Below are 27,361 nucleotides of genomic sequence, written 5' to 3' on the forward strand. Positions count from 1 at the left end.
TGCAGGCACTGGGATGGGTGCTGGTTACCCCAGGGATGATCCAGGGACCGAGATGGGTGCTGGTCACCCCAGAGATGGTGCAGGCACCGGGATGGGTGCTGGTTACCTCAGGGATGGTGCAGGCACTGGGATGGGTGCTGGTCACCCCAGGAATGGTCCTGGCACCAGGATGGGTTCTGGTCACCCCAGGGATGGTGCAGGCACCGGGATGGGTGCTGGTCACCCCAGGGATGGTGCAGGCACCGGGATGGGTGCTGGTCACCCCAGGGATGATCCAGGGACCGGGATGGGTGCTGGTCACCCCAGAGATGGTGCAGGCACCGGGATGGGTGCTGGTTACCTCAGGGATGGTGCAGGCACTGGGATGGGTGCTGGTCACCCCAGGAATGGTCCTGGCACCAGGATGGGTTCTGGTCACCCCAGGGATGGTGCAGGCACCGGGATGGGTGCTGGTCACCCCAGGGATGGTGCAGGCACCGGGATGGGTTCTGGTCACCCCAGGGATGGTGCAGGCACCGGGATGGGTGCTGGTCACCCCAGGGATGGTGCAGGCACCGGAATGGGTGCTGGTCACCCCAGGGATGATCCAGGGACCGGGATGGGTGCTGGTTACCTCAGGGATAGTGCAGGCACTGGGATGGGTGCTGGTTACCCCAGGGATGATCCAGGGACCGGGATGGGTGCTGGTCACCCCAGGAATGGTCCAGGCACCAGGATGGGTGCTGGTCACCGCAGGGATGGTGCAGTCACTGGAATGGGTGCTGGTCACCCCAGGGATGGTGCAGACACTGGGATGGGTGCTGGTCACCTCAGGGATGGTCCAGGCACCAGGATGGGTGCTCATCACCCCAGGGATGGTCCAGGCACCAGGATGGGTGCTGGTCACCCCAGGGATGGTGCAGGCACCGGGATGGGTGCTGGTCACCCCAGGGATAGCACATCCAGGAGAGAGGGGTACCCTCTCAGAAGGTGCTGGTTCGGAAGGGATGTGTTTGGGAGGGGAATGTGTTTGGAAGGGGTGTGTTTGGGAGGGGTGTGTTTGGGAGGGATGTTTGTTTGGGGAAGGATGCTCACTCAGAAGCTGCTGTTTTGGGGAGGGATGGGGATTGGGGAGTGATGCTCCTTCAGAACATGCTGCTTCAAAGGGAGTGGTTGGATTTAGGGATTCTGTTTTGGGAGGGATGCAGGTTTGGCAAGGGATGCCCCTCCAGAAGGCGCTGGTTTGAGAGGGAGGTGTTTAGGGAGCGATGGGTGTTTGGGGAGGGATCCTCACTCACTCAGAAGCTGCTGTTTTGGAGGAGAGATGCTGGTTTGGGAGGAATGTGGATTTGGGGAGGGATGTTGGTTTGGAGGATGCTGGGCTGGGAGGGATGTGGGTTGGGGGAGGGATGTGGGTTTGGAGAAAGGTGCTGGCTTAGAAGATGATGCTCTGGGAGGGAGGCAAGTTTGAGAAGGATGCAACTTCGGGGAAAGATGCAGGTTTGGGGAGGGATGTGTGTTTAGGGAGGGATGCTCACTCACAAGTTGCTGTTTTGGGAGGGATGCTGGTTTGGGGAGCAGTGCTGGTTTGGGAGGAATGTGGATTTTGGGAGGGATGCTGGTTTGGAGGATGCTGGGCTGAGAGGGATGCAGGTTTGGGGAGGGCTACTCTTTCAGAAGACACTGGTCCATAGGGGATGGATGGTTTGGAGTGATTCTATTTTAGGGAAAAGGGCTGTTTGGGGAGGGGTGTGGTTTTGGGGAAAGGTGCTGATTTAGAAGGTGCTGGTCTGGGAGGGATGCAGGTTTGGGGAGGGATGCAGATCTGGGGAGGGATGCAGATCTGGGGAGGGATGAAGATTTGGGGAGGGATGCAGATTTGGGGAGGGATGCAGATTTGAGGAGGGATGCAGGTTTGGGGAGGGACACAGGTTTAGGGAGGGATGCTGTTTTAGAAGGTGCTGGTCTGGGTGAGATGCAGGTTTGGGGAGGGATGCTCCTTCAGAAGACGCTGGTTTGGGGAGGGCTGTTGCTTTGGAGAATGCTGGTGTGGGAGAGGATGCTGGAGAGGAGCAATGGGGTCAGCGCTGGGGCTGGGAGAACTCCGGCGTGCACAAAGACACCCCTAAACCAAGGGCTGGGCTCCAGGCGGGGTGGAGAACAGGACCCTGCCTCAACTCGGCCACGAGCACCCGCCCCTTCCACCTCCTCCACCAAACAAGGGCCAGAGGAACCGGCGGCAGAGGGAGAGAGGAAAAGGGCAGAAAAAGCTGCCTCTGGGGCTGTCACTGACTTTGGCACTCGGCGGCTCCCACCCGCGCTGAGACCCGACACCCTCGTGTCACCCGTGGGCTGCCAGAGACCTCAGTGTGGGCCAAGCGCTGGCGATTCACCCCCTCCCCCTACACCGGAGTGAAATCCCTCCCCATCAGCTGTGAATGCTCCTGAACAGCCCCAGCTTCCCCTTCCAGCAGCGCCGAGGGCCACGTGAAATGCATCTCAGAGGGGAATCGGGTACCTGAGGAGCCTCCCAAAAGCCCTGGGCATGAGGAGGGACTCAGCTTGGGCTGGGCAAAGGAGTGGGAGCTGCCACTCGTGTCCTGGGCTGGGTTTCTGTCCTTCAAAACCCCCTCGGATCTCATCTTTGTCAAAGAAACCCTACAAGAAATCAGCCTGGGGATCGCTGAGTGCGGGGTTCAGGTTTCACCCACCCTTATAAGCATCTCTCCCTCAGCATCCTTCTCTCTTACCCTCAGCATCCTTCTCTCTTACCCTCAGCATCCTTCTCTCTTACCCTCTTTAGCCTCCCTCCCTCCCTCCCTCCCGTTTTCCTGTGGGTCGGGGTTGGAGGAGGGGGACGGTGGGCTCTCGGGGCTAGGGGAGGAGGTTGCAGCTCTGCTCGAGCATCCCGAGGGAACCACTGCTCCCCGGCGAAACCCAGAGGGATGTTGGAGGGGGATGAGCCCCAGAACATCGCTTCACCACCCTGGGGAAACTGAGGCAGGCAGAGGGGACGGCAACGGCTGCTTTGGGACGATGCTGGGGGTTCCCTGTCTCCTGTGATGGGAATTTGGAGGGATGGGCGGTGCAGTTCTGGGTTTTTTGGGGGGGATTGAGTGAAATGGATAAAACCAGCGGTGTGCAGGTAACCGCAGCCCCTGACTCAGCTCTCGCTGGGACTGAGAGAGCGGCAAGTTCCTCACTTCACCCTTTTCTCTCCCACAGGAGCTGGCTGAATCACCCACGTGGGGCCGTTTTAACGCCCAGCACTGTCAGCCCCGTTCCGAAGCCATCCCTTCGCAGCAGGGACCCGAAGCCACTTGCGTAGCAGGACGCAAAAACATCCCCCCATTCGGCTTGGAAAACTTTTTCTTCCCTTTCAAAGGAGCCCCAAATGTCAGCTGTAAATTGGGTGTTAACGCGCTCGGGCTCCGTCCCTTCATTACTGTACCGTGCCGTGACATTAGGCTGGGGAACGAGCTGCATCCAAATGACTCTGTGTCTGGAATGATAACGGGGGAATATGAGATTAAAATGTAATTATGCTCTTTAAAGTCAAGGAAGGTTAATAAAATGGTGTGGGTTTTTTTTTCCCCCGAGTTGCAGAGGCTCCGAGGCAGCGACGCAGAATCACTTACGGGAATCAAAGGGAGGCTGAAGGGAGGGGGAGGCGGGGGAGGAGGAATAAAGGGGTAGGAAACACAAGGAGGGAGGGCTGGCGGATGGAAATGTTGGGGTGGTGTAGGGGGAGTGATCCCAGGGGGGTCTGGGAGGCTGTGCAGCATCCTGGCTGGTGCCTGAGGGGATGCTTGGGGCTCCCAACCCACATCCAGCTGCCTCTTGATGCTTTGGGGTGGCTGAGGTCTGTGCTCTGATCACCCCTAAAATCAGCCATGGAGGTGCCTTCTCTGCATCTCCCAGGGCAGTGCAGCTCAGCTCCTATTGACAAGGCAGGTGGGTGTCACAATGTTCATCAGCCCCCTGGTTGTCCCAAAGCACTGCCACAGGATGGGGAAAGGGCTGAACCCCCAAACCCACCCCTCAGCCCTCCTGCTCAGCCAAAATACAGCCCTGGATGTCAGCAAAGGGGCTGCCTGAGAGGCTCAGCCAAGGCCTCAGCCAAGCTGCTGCTCCCCTTCCCAAATGGCTGGTTTTATGTTGGGAAAGATCCTGGATGGATGGTGGGAAATGGGGTGTCTGCTGTGGCTGTGGGGTGATCCACACATGGGAGAGCAAAGAGTGATTCTGGGACTGGCTCATTGCCCAGAGACTGAGCTGCCAGCCAGTGAGAGCTGGGCAAGGTGAGAGTTGGGCACAGAGGAACCTGTTGAGGTTCAACAAGGACAAGGGCAGAGTCCTGCAGGTGGGGAGGAACAACCCCTGCAGCAGCACAGGCTGGGGGTGACCTGCTGGAGAGCAGCTCCAGGAGAGGGACCTGGCAGTGCTGGGTGAGAATCAACTGCCCATGAGCAGCAACGTGGGCTCGTGGGCAAGAAGCCAATGGCAGCCTGGGGGCATTGAGGAGAGTGTGGGCAGCAGGGCCAGGGAGGTTGTGCTGCCCCTCTGCTCTGCCAGAGCTGCTGAGGCCTCATCTGGAGTCCTGTGTCCAGTTCTGGGCTCCCCAGCTCCAGAGGGACAGGGAAGTGCTGGAGAGAGGCCAGTGCAGGTACACCAAGGTGCTGAGGGGATGAAACGTGTGTGAGGAGGAAAGGCTGCAGCCCTGGGGCTGTTCAGCCTGGAGAAGACTGAGGGAGGATCTCATCAGGGCTTGTAAGTATCTAAAGGGTGGGTGTTGAGAAGGATGGGACCAGTCTTCATCCTGAAGTGCCCAGTTGCAGGAAAAGGGGTAATGGGCACAAAATGGAACACAGCCAGTTCCCCTGGCACAGGAGGAGAAACTCCTTTGGTGCTGAGGTGAGGGAGCCCTGGCCCAGGCTGCCCAGGGAGGGTGTGGAGGCTCCTTCTCAGGAGGTTTCCAACCCCACCTGGACATGTTCCTGTGCTCCCTGAGCCAAGGGAAGCTGCTTTAGCAGGGGCTGGGGCTGGAGCAGCTCTGCAGGGCCCTTCCAGCCCTCATCATTCCATGATTCCATGGTCCCCCACATGCAGCCCCCCCCAGGCTCCACTCCTGGCTTGAAAGCACTGTCTGAGCACAGAGAAGCTGATTTCTCTCCCCACTCTCTGACTGCAATTGCACCTTTGCATGTGGTCAGAGCAAACCCCTTATTTCCATATCCCCCCCCTCCCCTTCATTAACAGTGGGAGCTTCATTAGCTTCTGAGAGGAGCTTCTGGAGGGAGGCTGGAGGGAGGCCGGAGGTCGCGATGCTCCACCGCAGCCGCTGAGGTCGAGGTGACAACGTTTAATCAGATTAAACCAGGGCACCCTGTGGAAAATGGGAAGATTTTCAGCAATTTGTGTGTTTTCCTGCTTTTACTGTGGCCAGAGGGGGGTGGAGAAGAGGAAGAGAAACCTCTTAAGCAGATTGTTCGTGCCCTGGGGAGGTGGAGTAGGTCAGGCTGGACATGGAGCTCTCCCTCCTCCTCTTCTGCCTGGGCTCACGCTCCCCAATCGGCCCCATCTTGGTGACAGAGTCCCTGTCACAGCCCACGAGCTCGCTGTTGATGGAGGGGTTAAAGACAGAGGCTGCTGGGGAGTGGGGTCCTGCACCCCACACTGAGCACAGCACCTGCTTTGTTATTGGTGTCAGCTCCTCTGCTTCCCTTTGCTGCTCCTTCCAAGAAGGTTTTGCTGCCTCAGTTGCTTCCTCCATCCAAATCCACCCTGCTGGGATGCTGGCCTCACACTGGGAGGGCACTCACTGAGGATGGGGAGGACTCACAGCCAGTGGGAAATCTCAGCCCTTCACTCTCACTATCAGCAAGAGAGGCCAATGGGCTGGAAACCAAAGGGGTGAAGGGGGAGGAGACGGGTGGATGAAGGCTTTGAGAAAACTGATGAAGGCTGGCGATGAGCCAGGCTCTGAGCAGGGGGTGGATCAGGTGCCACCTCATCCCCTCCTGCAGTGGCAAGAAGCCAATGGCAGCCTGGGGGCATCGAGGAGAGTGTGGGCAGCAGGGCCAGGGAGGTTGTGCTGCCCCTCTGCTCTGCCAGAGCTGCTGAGGCCTCATCTGGAGTCCTGTGTCCAGTTCTGGGCCCCCCAGCTCCAGAGGGACAGGGAAGTGCTGGAGAGAGGCCAGTGCAGGGACACCAAGATGCTGAGGGGATGGAACATCTTCCTGATGAGGAAAGGCTGTGGGACCTGGGGCTGTTGAGGCTGGAGAAGGATGAGGGACGGACCCATAAAGACTTATACAGGGTCAATATCAGGAGGCTGGGGCCAGTGTTTTTCTGTGGTGGCCAGTGGCAGGACAAGGGGTAATGGGCACAAGCTGCAACACAGGCAGTGCCCCTGGCACAGGAGGAGAAACTCCTTTGGTGCTGAGGGGAGGGAGCCCTGGCCCAGGCTGCCCAGGGAGGGTGTGGAGGCTCCTTCTCAGGAGGTTTCCAACCCCAGCTGGACACGTTCCTGTGCCCCCTGAGCCAGGGGAAGCTGCTTTAGCAGGGGCTGGGGCTGGAGCAGCTCTGCAGGGCCCTTCCAGCCCCCTCCATCGGGATTCTGTGGTGTTTGGTGTTCCGTCAGCAAAGCCAACACTGAAGTGGCAGCAGTGTGGGGCTGACAGAGGTGTCCCCTCTGCTGTCACCTCTACTGTGGCACCTCCAGGATGTGCAGACATCTGCTTCTCTCCTGGCTTCTCCCTCAAGCCCAGAGCTCTGGGGGTTCAGGGGCCCAGGCTCAGCCCTGTGTGCTCTCCCTGTCCTGTGCCCTCACACGCAGGGGTCTGCAGGCCCCTTTGTGTCCACTTGCTCTTCTCACCCTGTCTTTATACCCCCAGCAAAGAGCCTCACCCCGGGGCATGGTGAAGACGCACAAGGAGATCAATGAGGCCACAGGAGCTTTCAACACCAATTTATTAAGGCTTAAACGTCTACGAGCCGCCGGCGGTCCGCGGGCCACGGCCCCAGGGGGGCGGTCGCTGCACCGCGATGGCTTTTGTACAGGAGCCGGGGCGGGAGGAGCCATCTCCCACCTCCCCTCAGGACTCGCCGTGCTCAGCAGGAGGATGTGGCACAGGAGGAGGAGGAGGGCAGAGGTGTCAGCCACAAGGACCCGCCTGCTCCCGCCCCTCAGCCACCGAACGACTCCAAGGCGCGGCCGCCGGGCCGCAGCGCGGGCCGAGGGGCTGCGGGTCGCTGTGAATACACGTTCCCTGCTCAAGAAGCTATGGCTTTGGTCATCCCCGGCACCGCCAACCCCCCACCCCCAGCTCTGTAAGCACAAGTCCCTGCAAAGCTCTCCCGAGGCCTTCCTCTCCCTCCTCATGGATCCGGACAGGGAAGGCTCCTTTGTCTTCGTCCCCATCCTCGTCGTCCCGGTGGGCTGGGGCAGGAGGGGGGTCAGAAGTGAACCCTCCTGATGTCGTGCGTGGCAGCCGGCCTCTTGCAGCTCCCACACGGGACGGAGCCTGCGGCCTTCTGCTTCTCGGCCAAGCAGCCGCGGCACAGGAGGTGGCCACAGGGCAGCTGGTACATGGGCTCGGCTTTGAAGTAGCACGAGAAGGTTTTGCCACAGGAACCACATCCCAGGCTCTGGCTGCTCCTGCCGTGCTCTGCAAAGGGTCACAGAATCGTTTGGGGTTGGAAAAGCCCTTGAAGCTGCTGCAGTCCCAGCCCTGCCCTCACCCTGCCCAGCCCAGCACTACCCCATGGCCCTCAGCACCTCAGCTCCACGGCTTTGGGATCCCTCCAGGGCTGGGCACTGCCCCAGCTCCCTGGGCAGCCTGGCACAGGGGTGACACCCCTCTCAGGGAAACAGTTCTGCCTCAGCTCCAGCCTCAACCTTCCCTGGGGCAACTTCAGCCCATCTCTTCATGTCCTGTCACTCGGCAGCAGAGCCCGACCCCAGCTCACTGCAGCCTCCTGTCAGGGAGTGTCACAGAGTGCTCCTGTCTCCCCTCAGCCTCCTCTTCTCCAGGCTCAACACCCCCATTCCCTCAGCCCTCCCCAGCCCCTTGTGCTCCAGCCCCTTCCCCAGCTCTGTGCCCGGCTCTGGCCACGCTGCAGCCCCTCAGTGTCCCTGTGGCAGTGAGTGAGGGGCCCAGCACTGACACAGCCCTGGAGCTGCAGCCTCCCCAGGGCCCAGCACAGGGGACAATCCCTGCCCTGCTCCTGCTGCCACCCCAGTGCTGATCCCAGCCAGGCTGCCCTTGGCCTTCTTGCCCCCCTGGGCCTGCTGCTGGCTCCTGTTCAGCCGTTGGCACCACCCCCCCCAGGCCCTTTCCCTGCAACAGTTTCCAGCCCCTCTGCCCCAGCCTGGAGTGGGGTCTGGGGTTGGGGTGGCCCCAGGGCAGGTCTCAGGAGACAGAAGTGGCTGGGTTGTGGAGGGAGTGACCAGCCCATGCTGTGCCATCCCTTCCACACCCAATGCTGCCCCTGGGCTGTGCTGCAGGCTCCAGGCACAGCTGTAGGCAATTGGGATCACAGCCCATTTCTCTGCCTCTACATAAGGGACGGGAAAGGCCTCAGTCCTGAGGCAGTGTTCAGAAGGTGTTGGATCATGTCACCACCAGGTTTCTAACTGAGGTAAGAGCTTTTTCCACTTGTGCTGAGGTTCAGATGGTCTCCCTTTAGCCTTTCCAAGGGGTGGGTCAGGCAGCAGTGCCCTGGGAGCTGTGGCTATCACTCTGCATTCCTGGCACACACCACCTACCCAGGGCCACTCACTCAGCTCCTCAACAGCAGCAATTTTCAAGGGGACAGGAAAAAGCTTAATAGCTTCATGTCACTGTGAAACAGCAAAAGCTATTGAGAGAGAGAGGGAAAGAGACAGCTCCTGGGAGCTGCAGCCCCTTCTCAGGCTCACTTGGTCCCACTGAACCCTCTTCTCTGCCTTGAGCAGGAGATTCTTGCTCTGGAGAAGAAGAGCAAGGAAGCCCTTCAAACATCAGCCTGGGGAGGGACATATGGAGGTTGGATGCTTCCCTGCACCCCAGAGAAATGATTCTGTGAATGCTCAGAGAGCTGGCTGAGAAGGTCTAGCTGGCAGGTGGGGTGAAAATGAGCCTCTGTGGGCTTAGACCTGGGGGATTTGTGACATGTACTGGTGGTTGGGCTGTGGTGTTGGTACCATTACCTCTTCCTACACCACACTCATCCCCAGGTTGCTCAGTGCCACGTTTCAGCCCAGACTGCAGAGCTGTGGGAGAAGCCAAAGCCTAGCTGTGAGGCGAGCTGGGGGTTTGGAGTAGCCCAGGGCATGCTGAGCTGGGCCATGGGCACACCATGGGGCTGGACCCTGCTCTGACTGTGGGCACAGACCCGAGCCTTCGTGTGCTGGGGGTCAGCAAGTGCCAACTTGCCTCACCTGCTGCCCTGCTTTCAGCTGGGACAGAGTTAATTTTCTTCCCAGGAGCTGCTCCAGGGCTGTATTTTGGGTTTATGCTGAAGAGAATGTGGATAACAGAGGGGTTTGGTTCTTGTTGAGCAGTGCTGCACAGCTGGTGTGGGCACAACTGGGAGTGAGCATGGCCAGGAGAGCTGGCCCCAGCTAGCCAAGGGCTACTCCATACCACAGGAGCAGACAGTGGGGGGCTGGCTGGGGGGCAGGTCACTGCTTGGGCAGCAGTCAGTGGGGGTAGAGCAACTGCACTGGGCAGCACTTGTCTCACCTTGGGTTTTGTTGATCTTAATTACCATTATCATACTTTATTCTCCCACTGTGGTTCTGTTTTAGTTACTACACTTGCTCTTACCCTGAGTTTTGACTCTCTGTCCCCAGCCCCTGGCAGCTGTGGGGAGGGCAGTGAGTGAGGGGCTGTGTTGCCCTGAGCTGGAACCATGACATTGTGAGAATAAACCAGTCAAACTGCTGACACAGATAAACAAGCAGTAGTTGGGGATGAAGTAAAGCTTGGAGAGAGACTGAAGAGGCAGAGGCAGGTGCCGAGCACCAGCACAATGCTCCTGGTAACCCCCTCCCAGTCCCCCTCCCACTCCCTGGGGCAGGCAGAGCTGCCTGGTGCTTACCTAGGATGGTGCCTGGGCTCCAGGAGCTGCTGCAGCCTCCCTCCCCCTGTGCCTGGAGCTGGCTCTTCATCAGCTTGGCTGTGAAGGAGGGCATGGAGCTGAGTGCAGAGGTCAGGGCAGTGTCCAAGCTCTCTGACAGCTTCTGTTCGTGAGAGACGGGATCTGCCAAAAGAGAAGCACGAGCTCGGGGAACAGCGTGGGGCAGAGACAGCTCTGGGACAGCACTTGGGAGCTCAGCACCCTGCTGCTTGTTATCTTGAGGGGGCTCTTTTCCCCTCTGACAGGATGGGGATGCAGCACCTCACAGAACTGTGTGGGGCTGGAAAAGCCCTCGAAACTCCTGCAGTCCCAGCCCTGCCCTCACCCTGCCCAGCCCAGCACTAACCCCACGGCCCTCAGCACCTCAGCTCCACGGCTTTGGGATCCCTCCAGGGCTGGGCACTCCCCCAGCTCCCTGGGCAGCCTGGCACAGGGGCTGACATCCCTCTCAGGGAAAGAGTTCTGCCTCAGCTCCAATCTCAACCTCCCCTGGGGCAACTTGAGGCTGTTTCCTCATGTCCTGTCACTCGTTACTGGGGAGCAGAGACTGACCCTCAGCTCACTGCAGCCTCCTTGTCAGGGAGTGTCAGAGAGTGCTCCTGTCTCCCTCAGGCTCCTCTTCTCCAGGCTCAACACCCCCATTCCCTCAGCCCCTCCCCAGCCCCTTGTGCTCCAGCCCCTTCCCCAGCTCTGTGCCCGGCTCTGGCCACGCTGCAGCCCCTCAGTGTCCCTGTGGCAGTGAGTGAGGGGCCCAGCACTGACACAGCCCTGGAGCTGCAGCCTCCCCAGGGCCCAGCACAGGGGACAATCCCTGCCCTGGGCCTGCTGCCACCCCAGTGCTGATCCCAGCCAGGGTGCCCTTGGCCTTCTTGCCCCCCTGGGCATGCTGCTGGCTCCTGTTCAGCACCAACCACCCCAGGCCCTTTCCCTGCAGCAGTTTCCAGCCCCTCTGCCCCAGCCTGGAGCTGCCTGGGGTTGGGGTGGCCCAAGGGCAGGACCCAGCCCTTGCCCTTGTTCAGTCTCATGCCATTGCCCTCAGCCCATGGCTCCAGCCTGGCCAGGGCTCTCTGCAGACCCTTCCTGCCCTCATCTCCTTCATGTCCTAAAGATGGCAAGTCCTACAGAGTAGTGTCAGGCACTTGTGTCACGTCCCAGTGTCAGGTCTGAAAACGGGCAACACCTCAAACCATCCAGAACCCCCTTTCAGCCCCTCAGGACATGTGCCACATCCCAATGCTTCCTGCACCTGACTATGAACATTTAAGCCACTAACAAAATCTGAGGGGCTTCATTTTTTCCTGCCTGTGCCATTTCTGAGGCAAAGGAGTGAGCCCAAGGCGTGGGGTTGGCCCATCCCTGCAGCACCCGCGGCGTTCATTAAGGCTCCGCGTGAGGAGAATGTCGTCTGCATCACTAATTCCCTTCACTCCATCTCCCCATGGAAGACCTTTGAATTAGCGCTGCCCATGTGCTACAGCAATCAAGGCTGATGACATCCCCAAGCCCTGTGCTTTGATTTATGTATGGGCACAGCTCCTCAGGGAGCTCCGGGACCCTTCCAGGTCCCCACCGTGCTCGGGGCACATCCCCGGTGGGTGCTGTCATGTGCCTCTGCCAGGAACATAACTCATGATTCCTCCTGAAGCATGGAATGAGCTCCAGAGAGAGCAGAGCAGGGCTCTGCAGGCTGGCTACTCCCTCCTCTTTCTGCTACCACCAAACATCACTTATTTTCAACCAAGGCTGTAAAGAATCTGTTTAGCAATCAAGCTACCACCTAACTAAGGCTTTTCTGTCCCTCAAAACATTTTGGGGGGCAGTTTTGGGAGGAAGGTGAAGGGGATTGCAGGCACCAGCAGGTATGAAGAGAAGGCAGAGGGTGTGGGCTACCTCCTAGCATGTTCCAGACCATTGATCAGAGAACACAACTTGGCTTATGAGCCTAGAGACAGCCCTTCTGTGAGCAGAAGATGCCCATGCATGGGGGTTCACATTGTCACAGTGACACAGCTGCTCTCCTCAGCTTCTTCTGTGCAGGAGGTGGCTCAAGGTGTCTCTCTCCTACAGAACCAGTGTTGTTGAGGTTGGAAAAGCCCTTCAAGCTCCTCAAGTGCAACTGCTCCCGCAGCACTGCTGTGGCCACCACTAACCCATGGCCCTCAGCCACAGCTCTGGGATCGCTCCAGGGTTGGAGACTCCACCACTGTCCTGGGCAGCCTGGCACAGGGCTTGACAACCCTTTTGGGGAAGAAATTGTTCCCTATCTCCAATCTAAACCTCCTCAAGTGCAACCTGAGGCCATTTCCTCTTATCCTGTCATTTGTTCCTTGGCCACAACCTCCTGTCAGGGATTTGCAGCGAGCCTCTCAGCTTCCATTCATTACCACCTAAAGCAGTGACTCAGTTTAACTGAGAGCAGAGCACAGCCCCAGGTGTTGCTGTGTGCAGCACAGATCCAGCCACACAGCAGCTGTGCTGCCAGCAGCTTTCAGCAAAGTCCTGTGCCAACAAGGGAGAAAGCAAATGTGGCACAGAAGATGTGGCTGTGGGTGACAGAGCTAAAGTGGGGGTCAAGAAGAGAGCTGGCCTGGGAGCCACACTCCTCAGCATGGCCTGGAGGCTGGGGGTACTACTCATTAGAGCATAAACCACAAACCAGCAAACAGATTTTGGGGAGAGAGGTGTGGTACTTAAACCACAGATCCCCGTTGCTTTCTGCAGAGGCTCCTGCCCACCCTGGCACCCAAGTGCTGCTGGGCCCACAAAGGGCACCACAGGTCCCGGGGCTGGGGCTTAGCTGGGTGAAACCAGCAGCTTTTCAGGGAATTTCACAGAGTCACAGACTGATGGGGGCTGGAAGGGCCCTGCAGAGCTGCCCCAGCCCCTGCTACAGCAGGTTCCCCTGGCTCAGGGGGCACAGGAACGTGTCCAGGGGGGGTTGGAAACCTCCTGAGAAGGAGCCTCCACACCCTCCCTGGGCAGCCTGGGCCAGGGCTCCCTCACCTCAGCACCAAAGGACTTTCTCCTCCTGGGCCAGTGGAACTGCCTGTGTTCCAGCTTCTGTCTATTACTCCTAGTCCTGTCACTGAAGACAACAGAAAAAGTGCCACCCCACTCTCTTGACAAACACCTTTTAAATACTTGTGTTAATGAGATTCCCCCTGAGCTCAGGCTTCTCTTCTCCAGGCTGAACAGCCCCAGGTCCTGCAGCCTTTCCTCCTCACACACATGTTCCATCCCCTCAGCATCTTGGTGGCCCTGCACTGGCCTCTCTCCAGCAGGTCCTTGTTTGCCTCAGGGCTGCAGTGTTTTTCTGCTTGCTTCCAGATTGCTAAGAAAGGCAGGGAGAGGGAACCAGAGCCCATTTCCTCCCCCTCAAGACAGTCATATCCTTCCTCTAACTTCTCTACCTGATTTTCTGCTTTAACTGCAAACCCTGTGTGAGCCTCTCCCAGCCTGTGCTGTCTCCAGTTCCCTTGTTGCTGCACATTCCAAGCCCTGAGGCTCCCCAGGCTCAGCCTCTGCCACAGCAGGAGGAAGGCAGGAACCACTGTGTCCCTGTGCAGGATTAGTGCCCCACTCCTGCATTCCTCCCCAGCTCACACCTCCTGGTAAGCTCCACAGCAGCCAGCACTCTTTGTGCCATCACCACTGCACCACCAGACATGTTTTTGTTGTGCTGCTGCATGTTTTTCTCCTGGTCTGGGATAATAAATCCCAGAGAAACTTCAAACCAGCAAGCTGAGAGAAAAAAACAGTGGCTGGAAAGCAAGGAGAAAGGGAATAGCACTCAAAATGGACCTGAGCAAAGCAGGGCTGTGAGACAGAGACACACAGGGAGATCAGGAAGCTTAGAGAGGAGAAAAAGAGGAAGAGAACAGGAGGAAACAGCATCTGGGAAGGCAAGGATGTGCTGAGGAGAGGGGAGGTGGATGAGGAGGCGACCTGACCCCCACCACATCGATCAACAGCGAAACACAACGGCCTTAAAGCTCTCTAGAGCTGGGGTGGGGGATCTATCCTGGAGCCTCCTGCCTGGAAAAGCTGGTGAGACACTGAAGGAAAAGGAGTGACTGAGGGAGCCCTGGTACCTGTGGAACAGTCCATGTGGATCAACAGGGAGTCAGTGTCAGGTTTCATTTTTTTAGCACTGTTCTCTGAGGTAGAAGCGACAAGTGAGTTTGTAGAAGAGAAATAGGGTGGCTGCGGGGAGCTCTGATCCATACAGTCCACTTTCCTTTTGAGGGAGGCCATGGCAATGGAAGAAGGCAGGAGAGTGTGGGAGGCGTGGGCCCTCCCCAGCAGGTTGGTGCCAGGGATGCTGTGCTGCAGCAGGAAATGATCTATCCTGGCCTTGAGCGTGGGGTGAGGCAGGGGCTGGGAGTGCTGGCCGAAGGCCACCCCGGTGAAGGGGTCGCTGGGGACCCTGCCCCAACACGCCTCGCTCCGGTTGCATTTCTCCAAGGTGGTCTGGTCAATGACCTTCCCAGAGGGCAGCAGCATAGGGAAAGTCATGATCTCCAGAGTGATGGGGTCCAGGAACTCCTCGGGGATGTCCTGCACCACGTCCACCAGCTTGTGGAGCGTCTGCCGCTCGCTCTCGTTGGCGCCCAAGGGGACGCAGTCGCTCTCCATCGGCGTCCAGGCCTCTGCCTTCAGGCCGCTCGCCTCCTGGGACGAGAGCTGCGAGGCCACCTGAAACACCCCCTCGATGACGTCCTGAGGGCAGGATTTGGCAGGCTGGCCCCACACCTCCAGCCGTTTGATGCCGGGCAGCCCGCCCCCGGCCACGTGGGTGATGCAGATCTTTAAGTGGGACACGTTGCTGAGCGAGGAGGGCCCTTTGTTCCAAAGATCTTGAGATGCAGAGCCTGGGTAGGAGAGGACGTTTTCCATCTGCTGGAAGGGCGGCCTGGGCTTGAAGCCTCTGTGGCCAAATGTCACTTTGCTTTGATTTTTTAAGACAGCTTTGCCCACCAGTGTGAAAGTGTCTTTGTCAGACACGGGCTGCCCAGGCACACCTGAGAACTGACCCTCAGGGCTCTGCCAAGAGCTTTTATTGCACGAGGTAGAGGTGTAAAGTTCGAGCCCAGAGAAGGTTTGATACCCCCCAGCTGAGATGTCAATGTTGATCCTGCAGATCTCGATGTTGAAGGGGAAAGAGATGGTGACGTGGACGGGAGGTTTGATGAAGTACTCGCTGCGGAAGCCGCGGTTCCTCCTGGCCAGGTCTTCAGAGATCAGATTCTCCACTTCGTAGCCATCAGCAGAGATCTGTGGTTTTGGAGGGGGGAGAAAACTGGGTTTAATCTGAAGCCTCAAGGTGAAACTGATTTCACAAGTAAGTGAAGTGGACTCACAAGGTGCCATGAGGCTGACACGGGAGGTAGGTGCTGCAGCCATGTGTGGAGCTGACTGAACTGCCCCAGAGGGTGCACAACTGCACTCTGGGGTTTGGCTCAGTGAACTAAACCATTTGGCTGGGAGCAGAGTGTGAGGGAGACTGGGGTCTTCTCTTTCAGCAGCAGCTTATCCTGCCCTGTGGAAACCTTGAAAGAGCAGTTACAGAATCCCACAGAAACCTCAGGAGGACGGCGAGCCAACTGCCTTCTGCCCCAGGATCCATCCCAGAGGGAGATCTGCCTGACACCCCAGAAGATGCAATCCCACCCCCTGGCCTATAGACCCACCCCTGTGGCATCTAAAAAGTTTGCAGCATTTGCTAAATGATCAAGTAACAGCCAGGAATATCTGTTTATTCCACCTCCAGTCTGCTGATGACACCTCAGCAGCATTGGCTGGAGCAGGGGGGTGTCACACCTGAGCTGGTGGTTTTACAGCACAAGGCTCCCAAATCTGAGGCTGATTTGAGGTGTGGGTTGGTGGGGAGACTGCTAAAAAAAGGCTTTGAATTAAAACTGAGTCAGTTTCTAAGAGATTCTGATGATGCTGAGTGGAAACTGAGGCAAAGTGTCTGCAGCAAACGTTGTCATGGGCTGTGTATTGTACTGAGGGAAGGGAAAGCTGTGATATTGCAGGGCAAAGGCACCTCAAGTCACAGCACACACACCTGTAGGCACATAGCACTGGCTCGCTACAAGATCCTGCAAAATTGGGGCTTCTTCCCCTCAATAAGTAGAGTGTGACCCATGACAACAGTCACAGGAGGTCACACAGTGTCCTAACTCTACCTGGCAGGCACTGACCAAACCACAGTTTGAAAGGTAACTTGTGGGAAGTCTCTCACTGTTGATTTTCCAAAGCACTGAACCTTCAGCCCCACTTCACCTTCACCCAGGCATGGGTTCCCTTAGTGCTTGCACATCAGTGACTCTCTCAAGACAAAGCAGGAGGAGAGATTCCCAACATCACAAAACCTCCTTGCTGGGAATAGACAGGAGACTGGGGAGCTTGGAAGAGAAAGGTATGAGGCAAACCACCCAAATCACAACCCTCTCCCACCACTGCAAAACCATTTGAATGCACAGAACCGCTTTGAGCTCTGCAGAGTGAGGAGCCCACACCTTCCTTAGGCTGAGACTGCAGCTGTCCTCAGTGCTTCAGCTGCCAGGGGATGTACACAGACTCCCAGGTTCCAATCCCCCTCTGAACCAGCCAGCACACACAAAATGAGGGCACTTTTGCTGTGACTTGCCTTTGCTTTGTTTTCTCAGGGTGGCCTGGCATAGCCAGTCTTCCAGAAACACTCCCAACTCTCCCAGAGGAGCAGCAAACACACCCTCCCCAGCCCCAACCAGCCCAGAGTACCCACTTCCACCTCCCCCAAGTTGTTATTTTACCTTGTTGCAGTGAATTCTTGGCTTGAACTGTGGGAGACAGACGTTTATTACCATCTTGGCAGCTGGAGAGAGCTCAATTGCCGAGCATCAGATGCAGCTTGTAAAAGAAAAGGCGAAGGAAGAAAGTGAACATCGTTGGAGCAGCGAGAAGGATCTCGTGTTGTGAGGGGTGTCACACATAGAAATGTTTCTTGAGGGCTTTGTGTGGAAGTGAAGAGGAGAGACAAATATTGCTAACTGGTATTTAATAGCTCCAAGGCAGCAGAGGGCATTTAACAGCTCTGATTTAATGATCTGTGCTCTGAACAGTGACCCAGCTGATCCTTCTGCCAGCTCAAGCCAAGGCACCTTGTTCCCAAATGTGACTCAAGTGGCTTCCATCAAATGCCTTTTAAGACTGAAATTCTCTGTGGGGTGAAGAGTTTTAACCTTGTATTAACCTTAGTTTTAAAGTCCATTGCCTTGGGCAACCTTGCAGATGAGGAAAAGCCTCAAGAAGAGGCAGCCCTTTGATGATTTCCAAGGGAAGCTGTTAGTGCAGCCCAAATGAAATTAGCCCTTTAGGGGCATGTTTGCCTGGCTGCTGAAATGCAGAGCGTTACTGAGCTTCCTTTGCCTCCCCCCAGGCTCTGCATGGGATGGAGCTGAAAGGAGAAAAGTGGTATCTCAGGTACAAACCCCTCAGAGAAACACCAAGGGGACAGAAGCCAAGCAGAGGGTGGAGGCTCCAGGCCAGCCTGGGAAACTCCCAAGAGATGCAGCAGGCCATAGGAACACTTCTTCTAGTCCCAGATGTGGTCAGGAGCAACTCCTGGCCCTCAACACAGTTGACACAAACCAACACTCCTCCAGCACAGCTTTCTGGGCTTCCTGAGCCCATGAGGTTTCCAGTCCAGGGCTGCCAGTGAGCAACTGTTCAAACAGGCTCTTGAACTGCTCTGTCCTGCTTTAGGGCTGGGGGTTAGTGCTGGGCTTGGCAGTGTGAGGGGTTGGGCTCCAGGAGCTTAAAGGACTCTTCCAAGCACAATGATTCCCTGACTCTGACTTTTTGGCAGCCACATCTTGTGGGAGCAAGCCTTTCACTACAGGCTGTGACACATAGCTCCTCTTCCTGCTTCATTTTGAGCCTGTCCCTCAGTGCTGGTATTACCCACATCAATTCTCCTCGCTTCCTTTCTTGGAATGACTCAGGATTCACCCTCTGTTCCGTTTCTCCTCACATCTCTTTCCTGGGCTGAACACTTCTTTTCTGATCTGACCAGACTGGTGTGTTTTCTACCACACTTAATCTGTCACAATTAGCTCAGGTTAATTACAAACAGTCTATTCTCTCCCTGATCTTGCTTTCAGTTGAGTCAGAGCAGGACTGTGCCTGAAATATGACTATGGGACTTTCATCACTGTGTAGATACAGGTACATCCTCAGGATTTTTTTCTCCTACCTCTTTGTGACCCTGCCAGACTTAAACAACTCAGGCTAATGGCTGCAGGTTCCATATCTCAGTAAGGAAATGCATTGTTCCCCATGCCCAAGTCACTCCCTTCTTCTACAAAGCTCTGCTACACTCTTGCTTCACAAGTTGGTTACTGAGTCACTTTTCCTGGCTGTGGTTTGGCTTTTTTCCCTCCTCCCATAGAAATGCAGCTCAAAGGACAGACAGTGGGGATAAAAGGAGAGAGGCAATGAGAAACTGCAGGGAGGTTTGGACTAAGGTTCTGTGTAAAGAAGGAAAGTGAGAACTGGCTGGATGCACAGTAATAGGAAAAGAAGGGGGTTGGATGAAGCCAGGGAGGAGCCTGGGATTCAATGACTATAAAGTGCCACCAGGATGTCACCCAAGTGTCCACCTTCCCTGAGGTGAACAAGGATCTTTGGGCTGAGGTGGTGAAACACAGACCTGAAGGACTCTGCTCTGTGCTTTTTGATGCCAGCAGGATCCTTAGTGCCCTTGAACAAGTCATTTACAACCAGGTTTTCTGGAGCTGCCTCCTGGAAATGTCCCTCCTCCCTGAGACAAGCACCACCTGAATGCTGAGGAAGGCGCATCTGCTTTAGCAAGAGGTTGGGCTGGATGAGCTCTAGAGGTCCTTCCCAAACCCCACCATGCTACAAGAAGAGGAGGAACTCTGTCCTCAGAGTGCAGGCATCAGACACTGGGCCACATCCCAAGCAAGAGAATAACCCAGTGAGCCCTGTGACGGAGGGTGAAACCAGCAGCTTCACTCCTCACAACCAGAGTTTGCCCAGGACCTGGCAGGTGAATCACCTCCAGGTGGATTTTTCAGCCCTGCTCAGGGGCAGATGTTGCCAATAGGAGGGAAATCTACTCTGCCAGGCATTGCTGAGAGCTGGGCATGAAATGAATGTCTCAGGGTGGGAGCAACCCAACCCTCAGCCCCAGCTGCCACCTCACCAGCTCTCACGTCACCCTGCTGGTGCACAAGCTCTTACAGGAGAACCTCAGATGGTGCCCAGCAGCTCCAGCTCGATGGAGATGGCAACAGTAAAGAATTGCCCCCAGCTCAGCTTCAGGCCTGAAAGTCATCCCAATTCACTCCCAGCTATCGCTGCTCTGCTCTCCCACAGCCACCAAATCCATTCACCTTCATTTAAGGCGGGGGGAAGAAAAAAAGCAATCACTGAGCAAAATGAAGAGGGCAGTAGCTTTTATTTGTCATGGGAGCATTTGAGGATCAAAGTATAAAAGGATGGGACAGATGCCTGTCAGCAGAGCAGGATGAGCTAAACACAGCGAGGCAGCCTGAGCACACAGAGCACCAGCCAAAAAACCCTGAACCAACGCTGGGAAAGCACTTCAATCAGCAACCAGAGAGATGCACGTGGGAGCAAAGGCCTGCAGCAGGCTAAGCAGCCTGGCTAAGCAGGGCTGGGTCCAACACTTTGTACTGGAGGTAGCTGAGCTTCTCCAGGCGCGTGCGTTTGAGCAGAGGGAACCACTCCCAGAAGGGCAGCTCCAGCACCACGTAGCCCAGGCGCCGCAGCTGCCGCCGCTTCAGGCGGTGCAGCCCCAGCAGGCGCTTGGAGCAGTAGCAGAAGTGGTTTCTGTTGGACACCTGGATGGCCACTTTCAAGCCCTGGGGCTGAAGAGATGGGGAGGCTTTAAGGCAGAGCCCACCTGAAAGCAGAGCACGATCCCTTGCTTCTCCTCCTCTCTCCTGACTGTGAGTCCTGGCTTCATTTTCCCCTTCCAGGGCAGACGGGCTGTCACACCTGCCTCTGATCAGCTGAGCCATTAAGTCATCCGTTAGACTAACTCCCATGTCTTCCAGTTTCTTCTCTGCACCAAAATCTTTCAAGTTGAAAGGGATGGGACGGCCATCCGGGCCCAGGTGGACCTCCAGATCACTCGACCTGGTGTGAGGCAGGATCATGTGGTTTCTCACATACTCAGGGCCACCCAGCACGCTCTGCAGAAGGGAAGTGGCTTCCACAATTTCGGGCCTGACGTAGATTTCTTGCTCTGCAAAATTCAGAGCCATCTCTGTCATCTCTTGATAAAGGTGAGGGGGAAGGAGGTTGCCTTGGTAGCTTGGGCACTCGATTTCCACACTCTTACTCAGGGTGAACAGGTCCTTTTGGAGCTCGTATTTACTCTTTCTTGTCTTCTGGACAAACTCATCCCCAAAGGCATAGTCTATGAGCTCCTCTGGGAAGCGTTCCACAAAGGCCAAGCCAAGCAGACCAGTGAGGAGATGTTCTGGGAACTTCCTGAACTCATGGAGTTTCCTACACATTTGTTCTATCAGGCTGGAGTAAAACTCTTCCTCGTTTGGAGGTTCATAGTCCAGGCAGCCAAAGGACCACAAGAGCTTGGCAGCATCTTTGCTTCGGCAGTAAGTGGCCTTAGAAGGCAAAGCCTTGGCGACGGCAGCCAAAATGCCTTCGTCAAAGTAGTGGAGAGATGAACAGGTGAGAGTGATGTGCATGATGCCCTGGGTGTTGGTGGTGGGAACCCGAGGGGGAATGACCCTCCCCAGCTCCCTGAGGAGGGGCAAGTGATCCATGCGGGCGTAGCGCAGCATTTTCAGCACGTTCACCAGAGCGTAAGTGCTCATGTTTCCCATCTGCACCGACACCCTGTCAGCGATTTTCCTCATGACGTGGTCAGAGATGCCACTGAGGGATTTGAAGAGCCCTAAGCAGATGGCACCCAGCTCCTCCAAGGTGAAGGAATCCAAGTGCTTCAAAATCATGTTCTCCACCTTCTGCGTCAAGTCGCGCGGCGACCTCCGGCCTTCGCCTATGATGTAGACGAGCTGAACGAAGCGGGGCAGGGTGAGCTCTTGCCAGTGCCTGTTGGCATAGCTGAACAAGATGCCGAGGAAGGAGGGCACGCTGCGCTCCAGGTAGCGCCAGCAGTCAGCCACCAGCAGCAGCTGCTCCAGCTGCATGTCCCAGGCCCGCCGGCAGAACTCCCTGTCGCAGGCGTCCAGCAGAGGGTGGGCTGCAGGAAGGCCCAAGCGCACACACGCCTTCAAAAGGGCCACCAGATCCCCTGTGCCCAGGGCTGCCAGGCTCTGGGCAGCACAGACACAGAGGGTGTGAAACTCAGGTTGGAATGCCAAGGCTGAGTGGTGTTCTGCTGGCAAACGACTCAGCTTGAGGAAGTAATCCGTGATGGCTGCTGGGCTCAGGTTGGTCCTGCCTATGGCCACTGCCTGTAGAATCCCATCCCTTTCCTCCAAGGGAAGGGGCTCGATGGGCTCCGACTTGTCATAGCTGAGAGCCCTGTACTCGGGCCTCCCCTGCTGAAACACCCGAGGGTCCTCCTTGGAGTCATGCTTTTCTCTTTCTTCCTCCTCTGCCTCCTCCTTGGTTTGTGCTGCAGGGAGTTTGGGTTTGGGATGGGCCTTTCTGGGGGAAGGGTGCAGAGCTCGAGAAGAGGCGGTGCCCAACGAGAGCTGAACCGCTGCGGCACTGGTCAAACCATCGCCCGGAGCCTGGCTGCTGCTGCTCCTCCCAGCTCTGCTCCTGGCGTAGGCAGAGGGATTATAGGGCACTCTGTAGTCCACTGGCTTCAGCAGCTGGATTGTGGCTGCAGGCTCATCACCAGCCTTGGCTCTTTCTGGGTTCTCTTCCTTCTTCTGCTCACTCGTGCTGCTCCTGCTCTCGGCCTCGCGCCTGGCTGTGGTCGAAAACGCAGTCGCCCTGCTCAGCCTGGGAAATCTTCTGCATATTAGCACTGTAGCCATGGGTCACAATTTACTGGGGTCAGAATTGCTTCCAGGTACTGAAAAAAGGGCAGATGAAGAATGAGTGGCTTCCAGCTAACACGAGGCACTCTCTCATTTAAGCCTTTACGCTACCCAAGGTGCGGTGACGCCGGGGTCTGCGCCCGACGTGCCCCGAGCTCAAGGTGTGTGGCACTCAGGCATCACAAGCTACAAGTAACCCAGCAGACAGTATGGGAGTTAAGAGAAAAAACAAAACCACAACCCAAAATCATAGAATCATAGAATGGTAGGGGTTGGAAGGGACTTTTAGAGATCAGCTTGGAGAGGTTCGGGGTGTTCAGAGACGTTCTACTTCGGTCACCGTGGTCTAAAACACCAACCACCACCCCAGAGGCTGCTGAAATATTCAGGGTGCAACGCTGTGCTTTGAGTCTAGAGACAGTATGTGGAGGCTGTGAGTAAAAGCAGAGCACAGAGTAAGAACTGGCCCAGAACCCACAGATGGAGATGGGTGGGAAGGAGAAACGAGGCCCCAGAAGTGAAGTGGGGGAAGAACAAGGGAGAAGTAACACACAACATTCCCAGCTGCTACATCCTGAGTTGAGAACCAGAGGAAAGAGAGTTTTAGCTTCAGATTTGGAAGTGTTTCTCATAGTTACAGGGTACAGAAGGCTGAAAAAAATGCCAGGTGCCTTCCCAACTCCTGCCTAAACCAGCTGCAGCACAGAGGGTGAGGATGAGAAATCTGTCAGGAGTTAAGCTGTGTGCTGCCAGCCCCCAGGAGCTGCCAAACCAGCCTGTTTACCACCATTCAGCTGCTGAGCCCAAGTGCTCAGTGCTAAGTGTAGCACACCCTGATCCCTCTCAGTCCCAAACATGCATCAGATCAGGCTTTCAGATCCCTCTTGCTCTCTCTACCACGGGGCACTGTGCAATCAGGAAAGCTGCAGCCTGGCAGGGATGGTGATAGGCATCAGTTTCTGCACTCCCCACAGGGCAAAGAAATCCTTTAGGGCATCCCTCTGAGCTCTGCTTCCCACCAAGTGCCACACCAAGATGTTGAACCAGTGCAGGCAAAGGCAGTTTTGCTGCAGCAAAATGGATGCCTTGAGGGAGGAAGAGGTGGGATGAAGAGGCTTTGGGGGTACCTGAGCAGAGAGGGCTGCAGAGGGATGGGGGCTCACACACAGCTCTGGCTGAACAGGAGCTGCACTCTGAGTGTCTCAGCAGCAGATGATTTATTCCTGAAGCAGCAGCTCCTCTCAGGGAAGGGCGAGATGGGAAGAAGAGGTTGGGGAGAGTCCAAGTGAGGGTCTTTATTCCCCCTTGGTACCAGCTGCAGGGCTCTCTCTGTGCACCCTGAACTCTCCCACAGCAGAGACGCAGGCAAACCAGCCCTGTTTGTGACCCAGGTATGAGCAGCCTGCTGCTCTCTACAGAGCTCATGAGAGATCAGCCCCAGGGCAACGTCCAGGGCCTCAATTCAGCCCTCTGGGATCAACTCTGTCAACTCACACTGAGGCAGACGAGGAGATCTCCCATCCTTTGCTCCATGGGCAGAGCTTGGTGGGTGGGGAGAAGCCGTGGGAGCAGTAACCCACTCAGCTGCCCCAGCAGGAGGGCTGAAAAAAGCAACCCAGGGGACTCCTGGGGTAATAAAGAGGGAGGGCAAGCTGAAATGAGGATTTCTGGAGACAGCCATTCAAGGAGGACGGTACAACAAAGAGAACAAAGTGTGTTTAAGATGATTAGTAAATGGCTGACAAATATTGAGAGACACTCACTAGGTGCTGAGCTTGCCAAGCACCTTATTGTGGATCCCATGGCAGCTCCCAGTGCAGATCAGGCCCTGCCTCACAGACCTCAGGCAGCTGCAAGGCCAAAACTGCCTCTTTCCAGTGGCAGAAGTCAAACTGTGACAGGCTGGAGAGACTCTGCCCCTTCCCTACCACTGATTGTCTTGTGAGTGGGGAAAAGGACAAGCTCCCTCAGAACCTGAAGAGGAAAACCTGAGCCAAGAGCTGTGAGGCTGTGGCACAGCCCAGGCCTGAAACTCAGGCAAGCAGGACCTGGATTTCAAAGCTCTCCCAGTTAGCAGAGAGAAATGACAGATGAGAAAATACCCTGTCTGGCTCTACTGGCTGTGATGTTCAGCCTGAACTGGTCACAAAGGGCAGGAATCTCCTTTGTGTGGCTGGAAAGAGGCAGTGAGCAAAGTTCAGATCTGTACCAGAGCACCTCATCCCCTCCAGCATCCTGTCTGGCTTCTAGCACCTCACAGGGCTTGGCCTGGAGGACACTCAGAGGGGCTGGTTCAAGCTGTAAAAATGATCTCAGACAAGAGGAGGCCCATGCAATTTGGGCTCTTTGAGAGCCTGCTTTGTCTGACTCTGTTTTGCACATCTCCTGAGGCCAGCACTACCGAGAGCCAGGCCACTTATGTCCAACAACCTCTGCCTGACATTGAGAAGTGACACCACCTATGACACCAGCACTCTGCCATCACCAGAAACAGCCTTCTCAGCAACGACAGCCCCACTTGGAAGACAGAGAAGCAAAGTCCCACGCTGCTAAGACCACGATCCACACAGTTCAGCATCAAGCTTGGACACATCTGGGAAGCTACTCAGTAAAAAGAGGACTTCTCTCTTTTCATAGACTGGTAGAGGTTGGAAGGGACCTCTAGAGCTCATCCAGCCCAATCCCCTGCTAGAGCAGGTTCCCCTCGATCAGGGGACACAGGAACATGTCCAAGTGGGTTTTGAAAAGCTCCAGACAAGATTTTGCTCCAAAATCCAGCAAAAAGTGAGAAGCAAATGAGAAGAGCGTGTGCAGGGGAGCGAGGTCTGCATGTGAAGAGGCTTCAGGCACCCCTGAAAGAAGCAGGCTGGGTCCAAAAGGCTTTTTGCCCTTGTCTTTCACCCACTCTCAGCCTCAATCTTTGAAGTTTGTACAGCATTTCTTTTCCAACTCAACCTACACCTATGCTCGACTTTCCTCTCTCATGCTACCCTGAGCGATCTTCCTCCTCTCACTGCACTTCTCCTCGCTGCACAGCCAAAGTCCTGCCCACCTCTGGGCAAATCCCTCCAGAAACTTCACTTCCAACTCCAAAACACCAGTCAGGAAGTGAGTTTTGGAGCTGGGCCTTGTGAGGCTGCAAATGCACTTTGCAGATGTGATGGAAACATCTTTGTGTGTGTGTGTGTGACACTTAAAAGCTGAGTTCTTGGCTAAGAACTGTTTGCTGCACAACAGGGAAAAAAACAACCTTCCTGGAGAGATGCCACCTGCCTCAGGGGAAGGAGATGGAGCTTCTCTGGGGAAGGAGATGGAGCTGCCCCCTCTCTGGGAAGGAGATGGAGCTGCCCCCTGCAATGGTGCCTGTGCTTCTGCCCCCTTGGAAACACTCAAACGGGCTGGAGAACCCTCACGGGCTCCACGCAGCAGCCCCATGCCCTGCTCCATCCCTGAGGGGCAGACGACACCTCCTCGGGACGTCTGAGGAACAGCAGCTCCCAGCAGCGAAGCGTTGGGGGTAAATCAGTTTCTTAAGTCCAGGAGCCCTCAGCGAACACCCCGCGCTCGGGCCGAAAAGAACAACAGAAAAGGAATGTTCCCCACCCCGAGCCGCCCCTTTCTCTGCTGGGTTGTGCTTTCCTTCGCCTCCCGTTGAAGCCGCCGCCGGCAGAAGGGCTCGGGCATGACCGGGGACACTACCAAGGGCATTACCGGGGGTATCAGCGGGGGCGTCCCTCCGGCTGCAGCTCACCCGTGTCCCAGCCGCACGCCCGCGGGGAAGCGCGGGGGGCTCGGCGCATGTGCGTGTCCGTGTCCGTTCCACAGCCGCCCCGGGCCCGCCGAGGGGGCAGCGCGGGGACGGGACGGGATTTGAGGGGGAGAAGGGGGGAAGTGGCGGCCCGCGAAGCCGCTGGCACTCACCGCGGCCCGGCCCCGCCGCCGGCTCCGGCCCCGCCGCCCGCTCGGCCCCGCCGCCGCTGCCGGTCACCTGACGTGACGCGGTTCCGGGCGGACGGGAGCGGGAGCGGTGGCGTCACGGCATCGCTGCGCTGGAAACGGGCTTCGTGGAGCCCCAGCCCTGCCCTCACCCTGCCCGGCCCAGCGCCAACCCCTCAGCACCACGCCTCGGGGATCCCTCCATGCTGGGCACTCCCCCAGCTCCCTGGGCAGCCTGGCACAGGGCTGACACCCCTCTCAGGGAAACAGCTCTGCCTCAGCTCCAGCCTCAACCTCCCCTGGGGCAACTTGAGGCTGTTTCCTCTCATCACCGTTACTTGGGAGCAGAGCCCAACCCCCAGCTCCTGTCAGGGAGTTGCAAAGAATGCTCTTGTGTCCCCTCAGGTTCCTCTTCCCCAGGATGAACACCCTCATCCCCTGCCCAGCCCCTTGTGCTCCAGCCCCTTCCCCAGCTCTGTGCCCGGCTCTGGCCACGCTGCAGCCCCTCAGTGTCCCTGTGGCAGTGAGTGAGGGGCCCAGCACTGACACAGCCCTGGAGCTGCAGCCTCCCCAGGGCCCAGCACAGGGGACAATCCCTGCCCTGCTCCTGCTGCCACCCCAGTGCTGATCCCAGCCAGGCTGCCCTTGGCCTTCTTGCCCCCCTGGGCACGCTGCTGGTTCCTGCTCAGCACCAACCCCCCCAGGCCCTTTCCCTGCAGCCGTTTCCAGCCCCTCTGCCCCAGCCTGGAGCGGGGCCGCAGGGCAGGGCTCACCTTTGCAGATCAGCATCACACAGAGCTGAACAAGCCGCGCTGACCGGCCGCGTTAACCCCTTCCCCGCCGCCCGGCCGCTGCCGTCACGCACCCGCACCGCGCTCCCCTCTGCGGCCGGCAGGGGGCGCCAGCGCCGCGCCCCTCCCGCTCCGCTGCCACGTGACACGGGAGAGGGCCACGTGACGGCGCGGCCGTGGCCATGGCGGCTCAGGGCTGTGGGGCTCTCTGAGGGGAGGTTGTGCCGGTTGGGCACTGCAGCCCTGGCCCAGGCTGCTCGGGAGGTCACGTTCCTCTGCCCCCCGATCGAGGGGAACTTGCTTGAGCAGAGGCTTGTGCTGGAGCAGCTCTAGAGGTCCCATCCCACCCCCATTACTGTGATTTCATGGCCAGGCAGTGTCCCATGGAGACATGGACACACACATCGACCCACTGTGCTGGCAAATCCTGCCTCTTCCCCACCACACCAGGCTGCTCTGGGACAGGAGCTATGAGGAACGTGCTGCTCTGTCCAAGTTAAAGCCTTCCCTGCA

The 27,361-nt window shown here is 57.1% G+C and overlaps 1 protein-coding gene across 10 annotated transcripts; it reads right to left on the bottom strand.

Moving 5' to 3' along the window:
- Positions 1-6,934: 6,934 nt before the first annotated feature.
- On the bottom strand, positions 6,935-26,936 carry LOC104556969 (RING finger protein 37). Of its 10 annotated transcripts, none has more exons than XM_061992369.1 (5): positions 26,831-26,936; positions 16,905-17,001; positions 14,196-15,378; positions 10,066-10,227; positions 6,935-7,649 (listed from the first exon to the last, which is right to left on the bottom strand). In XM_061992369.1, exons 2-5 carry the CDS (start codon positions 16,956-16,958, stop codon positions 7,438-7,440), a joined length of 1,611 nt encoding a protein of 536 aa, XP_061848353.1. In that variant the 5' UTR covers positions 16,959-17,001; positions 26,831-26,936; the 3' UTR covers positions 6,935-7,437. The 10 variants fall into 10 exon arrangements, with proteins under 10 accessions (XP_061848353.1, XP_061848354.1, XP_061848355.1 ...); XM_061992370.1 differs by lacking the exon at positions 26,831-26,936 and adding an exon at positions 26,043-26,099; XM_061992371.1 differs by lacking the exon at positions 26,831-26,936 and adding an exon at positions 25,873-26,086.
- Between the last annotated feature and the right edge of the window lie 425 nt (positions 26,937-27,361).

Source organism: Colius striatus, chromosome 3 (genome assembly GCF_028858725.1).
Source record: "Colius striatus isolate bColStr4 chromosome 3, bColStr4.1.hap1, whole genome shotgun sequence".
NCBI lineage: Eukaryota > Metazoa > Chordata > Aves > Coliiformes > Coliidae > Colius > Colius striatus.